At 45.0% G+C, this 6127-nt stretch overlaps 1 protein-coding gene across 1 annotated transcript; it reads right to left on the minus strand.

Moving 5' to 3' along the window:
- Nucleotides 1-371: 371 nt before the first annotated feature.
- Nucleotides 372-4751, minus strand: LOC124683695 (kinetochore protein NUF2 homolog). The gene is made up of 12 exons (XM_047218161.1): nt 4576-4751; nt 4193-4502; nt 3914-4093; nt 2823-2912; nt 2375-2482; nt 2031-2084; nt 1824-1938; nt 1567-1724; nt 1229-1324; nt 1078-1136; nt 564-664; nt 372-472 (listed from the first exon to the last, which is right to left on the minus strand). The coding sequence occupies exons 1-11, from the start codon at nt 4749-4751 to the stop codon at nt 586-588; spliced, it is 1425 nt and encodes a 474-aa protein (XP_047074117.1). The 3' UTR covers nt 372-472; nt 564-585.
- Between the last annotated feature and the right edge of the window lie 1376 nt (nt 4752-6127).

The following is a 6127-nucleotide window of genomic DNA, read 5'->3' on the forward strand; positions in this document are numbered from 1 at the left end:
TAGGTCCCGTTTGAGGTGGCCGGCGGATAGGAAAACTGTCCATGTCCGTTTACGTTGGGAGGGAGCCCCGACGGCCTCAAACCCACAAAACAGTGAAAAACATAGATATATATTACATATTTTTGGGGACAGGAAGGCTCTAGTTTCAGACATAAAAAAGAAAAAGAAAAACAAAAGTAGATAATGTGCCTGCGTGCCGCCGGTTGCCTAGTCCTCGTCGCTGCTGAAAACAGGCGCGGCAACGTGAGTACATAGAACAGAACATCCGCACATGGCTTCCGTCCATCCTTCTCCGAAACAACAAGCAATACGTAGTGTCCAGATCAGCAGATAGTTCAGTAAATAGTAAACGCCGTCGCAGGATCTTTTTCAGTTTGTGTTCGTTCGCCCACGTTGCCAGGGATACGAACAAAGCAGCGCGTATCTAGGGGTAGTCAGCTCTATGCCTTTTCTGTTCTGCAGGGTGATGCTCCTGCACACAGATTTCAAAGATCAGTAAAGTGCCGATGTTCTAGCAGCGCCATGTACAGATGAACCGAAGGTTCTCCGGAAATATACGGCATGGCATCTGGTAAGAAGAACACCTCATGTCCTTTTCCTAGCCCTTGACTTCTTGCTTGTTGCACTGGCTTTGGGTGCGGAGCTATCTTCCTCTGCCAGTTGCCTACACATTTGGATATAGAAAGGAAAATAATCCCATCAGAATTCTCAGCTGCTAGTCTACATTATGAAATATATGTAAAGGGTCATGCTGAGCGTCCCCGAAGGATGAGAAACATCCATCCTCCTGCTTTCTAACCGTTCGATGGGACAATCCACATCATCCAATACAGGACGAGTTTTTGCGTTGAATTTGGGACATAAGCTCTGTTTCTTGCGTGCAATGGGTAAGAGGATAAGCAAAAAGGAAGAGATAATGTGTGGTGGAAAAGAGGACGTGTGGTAAAGCAGGAAGGCTTTTCCATATGTAAAATATCGACTTGGGCTATATTTAGTTTGGGTTCAAGTCACAGGTCATGTAATTTCATTAAGTGCAGGAAAGGTATTCAAATGGTCTCGAAAGCTCAGTGATCTAACCTGCCCACCTCCTCGAGTCGTTCCAGGAAAGGGTTGATATTATCCATGTAGGTGTTGAACTGCAGAAAAGATATGTCAGCAGTTTACATATTCTTGAAAAGAAGCATGTTTATTGATGATATTATGGAACAGTCTTTTGAAGCAGACATACCGCCTTCAGAATATTGTCGAACTTTGCACGTATTTTCTGTTGTTCTGATGTGGCAGCAGTCCTTACTGAAGCAGCCTCTGAACATAATTTAGAAGCCTGTGTGGTGACATGAAGAAAAGCAGAATTAACAAATAGAGTGACTAAATCTGCAAGCCTGAACATTCAAAGAGATGGACAGTTAGCATTGTGTTTTATGTACTAACAGCGGCAATAAATATTAATCAAGCCTCAACAGAATCCCCATAGGTAAGTAGTTTACATGTAGACACCAAAATTAACAACAATTTCAAAAGGATATTAAGTTCAAACAAGCTATGACTTCAGAATAAGCACATCACCTTCGCGATCATTGCCTCTACTTTCTTTTCTCTAGGTTCAAGACACTGCAGTTTACATTCAATCTCGGACTTCAAAGCACCCAGTTTCTGATTTTCATCTGCTATTATTTGATTCCTTTCTTTCACTTTCGTCTTGAGACGCTCCTCCATTTCACGTACTGGTTGGAAGGTATCATGTAACAATGTAAGGAAAATAACTTCGGAACAAGAGGAACATAGTACTAGCAAAATATACAAATAGAAATGAGAAAGATAACCTTTTCCTTGCCATTCAATAATCTGTGCATCAAAGGACCTGACTGTGAGACTTTCATCATTAAGCTTAGCTTTGCGAGATTTAACTTCCTTTTCAACTGTTTTAGCAGCAGCAAGCTAGCAGCAACAGTAAGTATAAGAATTAGCCCAGTCTCACCGCTCAATAAATCCAGGTACAGAATCCAATTGTTCTTTGCAGCTACTCTCACCTGTTCTTGTACATCCTGGATTTTAGTGTGTTGCTTCGCCAGTTTTTCATGAGCCTGGGAGATGGAGATAGTTTAGGATGCAATCACACCGGTATCTACTGGTGAAGCATAACTAGGAACAGCGGTAAGTGCCACCCTGATACGAGCTAGTACCACCAGAGGCACCAGCAGTAAGAAACGGAATCTAAAACATCAGAGATATATCATGAGGAAACTACATGAACCCGGTAGACAAATATGTAGCAGTCTAGCAGATGGTTTAATTTTTCAAACTCCATGGAAATAAGTCTGAAATCAGTTGTTGCAGCCAATGGTCATAAGCTTGAAAAGTGGAATCAGAATACCTTATTTAGTAACTCCAAAGTGGCAGTTTTTTCTTGAACATTTTGCGTTGCTGTTTTCTCAGACTCCTTCAACTTAGCACGAACTGATTTCTTCTCTTCCAAGGCCCTCTTTAATAGGAAAGAAAACCAAAATTAGGTATGCAAACGTAAACAGATCTCTTGTGATGATAAAACCTTTGAGTCCAAGTTTTATTAAGTAAATCACAGGTTAACCAAAAAATAGGATTAAGGCCCCTCCACGAGCAAACTTTCATGGAAAAATTAATGTAGCAGGTCTACCAACCTGTTTACGATATGCGGGTATGCAGTCAACTACTACTAGGCAGATTACAAAAACCGAGTAGTTGAATTCCCATATAGTCATGACAACATCAGGTCACAGAATAAATACCAGCTTCCAAAATTTGGTACAATGCCTGCAGCAACAGAAAAATGGAAGATGTCTCACCTGAACCTTTTCTGGAGACTTAACTAGTTTGGACCTCAGTTTGGAGTTTTCTTGGGCATGTTTAGTCAACTCAAAATCGGCCTGGGTTATCTGCAGCGTGAAACATAAATGCAATGAATACAACATCATGTAGTGAGCTTTTGCTTTTTTTTTTCATCATATAAAACATTCAGCGTAAGTTAGGGAGAGCAATATATCAGTTGTTCAATGTTCTCATTCACGAAGTATAGCTTAATACCAATTGGTGATGAGCAGATGCCAAGCCTCAAGAGTAAATGGCGGATACATAACTAATTTTTTTTAAAGTACACAGAGTTCACTTTTCACATGGTAAATTACTAAATTGTAGGTAGCCTGGTTCTATGTGGGCTGGAGTGCTTCTAACCTGCGAAAGGTGGATGGGGCATATTATGACTTCTCAGAGTCAAGAAGCTGGAGCAGGAGATGTGTAAGGGCCAATAGTCCTGGTCTAATAAAATCTATGGCCCTATAGTTAAATATAGCGTTCAATGTTACAGGTTATAACCAACCGCCAGTAATGTAACTTCTTGTGATTTACGTTTGCAAGCTACTTTAAATTCATATGTAGTTTGTTTTGGCCGATCTCCTGCCTTCAGGTTCCAAAATGGATCCTAGTTCGTACAGGTGGGTGCTCCTAGTATATTGGCATCAAGCGGGCTCCAGTCTCATTTACACTCGTACTTGGAAGTTTGGGGCTATAGTGTTTGACCAAGTAGCTCTAGCTTTGATCTAGAATACCAGAGCCAAAGTCACGGCAAAAAACCAAAGCTTCAATACATTCCAGCACAAATCCAAAAGGCTGTTCATATACCCTAATTTGGCAACGTGTGGTGTATTTGATCAGAAAATCAACAGTGTTTCGTTATTATTCATGTTGTAGCATAGACCATGTAGCATGTCTGATTATTTACAACATGCCAAACTCCTGAGCAATAAGTGGATCTTTTAATACCATAATATAAGACAGTTCATGACAGAAATTCACAGAACTTAGTTGGGTTTTTTTTGGGTGGAGAGTGATAATATACGAAGAAACATGACACTGACACGAGGCAGGAATGAACACACACCTTCCTGTGGATTTCTTCTTTCTTGTCAGTGATGGCCGAAGATTTTGCTCGCAGGGCCAACTGCTGCTTGTTGTAAACCTGAACTTTCTGCTGCAGAGCATTGAGGTCCGCTTCCAGCTGCTGGGCCATGGGCTCCTCCATCTGCTCGGCGAGCTCATGGTCCGCAATCTCCTTCTGAAGCTGCACGAGAGGAATCCGGCGCAGCAAACAGAGGCGCAATTTTAAGAATCTCAAGCATGTAAGCATTTGCCCGAACAGAGAAGCTGCAGAAACTCTGACCTCAGCGATCCTGGCCTTGAGGTCCACTGTGCGCTGGTGGTAGTCGGGGACGTCGTTGACGATGGGCTGCAGGAGGTTGAGCTTCTCCTCCCTGTAGAAGAGGAAGTTGATGAGGGCGCTGAGGACCTCGACGACGCGGCGCGGGGTGGGGCGGAGCAGGTCGGCGAGCGTGAAGTCCTTGAACTGGATGGAGTCGAGGAAGGCCCGCGACTTGTTGTGGAGGCGCAGCACCCGGATGGCCTCCAGGTGGTGCTCCGGGTTGTCCAGCCCCGCCAGGTCGCTGAACCCTAGCTGCCCGTCGTCGTCGTCCCTGGGGGAAATCCAAGCCGGTGAGCGAGCGAGTGGGGAGGAGGAGGAGGAGGAAGCGACGGCGCGTTTGGTACCCGGGGGCATCGACGAAGGAGGCGAGGAAGCGGGCGAGGATGGCGGGGAGCAGATCCGGCTGGGGCTTGGCGATGTCCTCGGGGCGGAGGTTAGCGACGGGGGCGATGCCGAACTGGACCACGGACTCCGCAATCTCCGCCGCCGACAGCATTGGGAACCCGAAGCCGGACGCCATCGAATCGCCGGCGATTCTCCTCCTCCTCCTCCTCCGGCTACCGGCGGCGGCTACTCGCCTAGTCGTGTAGATCCTTCCTCTTTCCCCCCAAAATCGAAATGTTTTGGCGGTGGCTCTACCAACTCTTTCCCGCCGATGTGGGGCTTACCCTCTCGGTGGGCCGAGGGAATACGGCCTGTTAAGACCACGAGCCCAATGTTAGCCTGGTCTAAACAACATTGTTCAATTACACAAACATAGCTCCCCCTTCCTTCCCTCAAAAAACAAAAGCTCCCCCTTGCAAAATATAAGGCACATTTGAATGTTTTTCTGGTTAAGGAAGTACAATTTTAATTAAAATTTCCATTTATATTATTTTACAAAATTAGTAAATATACGCTCCAATTTTTTTCAACAACAGTAAAACCTGTAAAATTAAAGTATAACTTTTAACAACGTGTTTGGATGTTTGCATTCGTGCCTGGTATTAGACATTGGCATTGTCTAAGCCCTGATATCCCAAATTCCAGCTGTTTGCATTCGGGGCGAATATTGAGATGAACTTCTTTTTTCTTAGCCTAGGAAGCTTGCTCCCGAATGAACCGTTCTCGAGCTACATCATGAGGTATTTGCCCTGAATCGTTTTCCTCTGCCTCGTCCTGGACGAGAACACTGGAACACTCGCTCAAGTATGCTCCCGTAGCCGCCCGGCTTCCTTCCTTCTCCGCCTTCGGTGAGGCTGGCCGCCGTCGGCCCCATACTTCTACACCTCCTGCGAGGTTGACCGTCACCGCCACCATCCTTCTCCACATCCGATGAGGCTAACCGCCACCGCCCCATCCTTCTCCGCATATGGTGAGGCTTGCCGTCGCCGCTCCCATACTTCTCCGCATCCGGTGAGGCTGACAGCCGCCGCCCCATCCCTCTCTTCCTCCGGTGAGGTTGGCCGCTGCCGCCCCCATCCTTCTCCATCCGTAGTTGGCTCCAAACCTAGATGCTCTGCACCTGCGATAGGATCCTAATGCACTACGTCTCCACCTAAGGATGATGGCAGCTGGCTATAAGATTTAAATTTTATGGTTGTTATTTAATTAAAATAGAGATAATAGAAAAGAGAATATAAGCAAGCTCTAAGTTAAGAGCTAGCCGCAGCCGGCTCCTAAACATTTTCTTAAACTATCAAGTAGCTTATGTATGTAGTCTTAACAAAATAGTATAATTTTTATAGCTATTATTGTACATGTTTCGCTACAGTGTAATTCTAAGTATAGAAAACATATCAATGTGATATAGCCTACAATTGGCTAAGTTAGTGGTTTTGCTCTAATACGCATGGAGGCTCTCATTTCTCCCTCCTTTTATCTCTCTTCCCTTGGACGCTTGAGAGTCTCTTTCCG

This window comes from Lolium rigidum, chromosome 1 (genome assembly GCF_022539505.1).
Source record: "Lolium rigidum isolate FL_2022 chromosome 1, APGP_CSIRO_Lrig_0.1, whole genome shotgun sequence".
Taxonomy (NCBI): domain Eukaryota; kingdom Viridiplantae; phylum Streptophyta; class Magnoliopsida; order Poales; family Poaceae; genus Lolium; species Lolium rigidum.

Excerpts from the sequence above, each read along its gene's own strand:
- LOC124683695 (XM_047218161.1), bottom strand. The coding sequence starts at position 4,751 with ATGGCGTCCGGCTTCGGGTTCCCAATGCTGTCGGCGGCGGAGATTGCG. Across the intron at positions 2,085-2,374 it reads CTTTGGAGTTACTAAATAAG|GCTCATGAAAAACTGGCGAA; the intron begins GTATTCTGATTC and ends TCCATCTCCCAG. Across the intron at positions 1,325-1,566 it reads TAGAGGCAATGATCGCGAAG|GCTTCTAAATTATGTTCAGA; the intron begins GTGATGTGCTTA and ends GTCACCACACAG.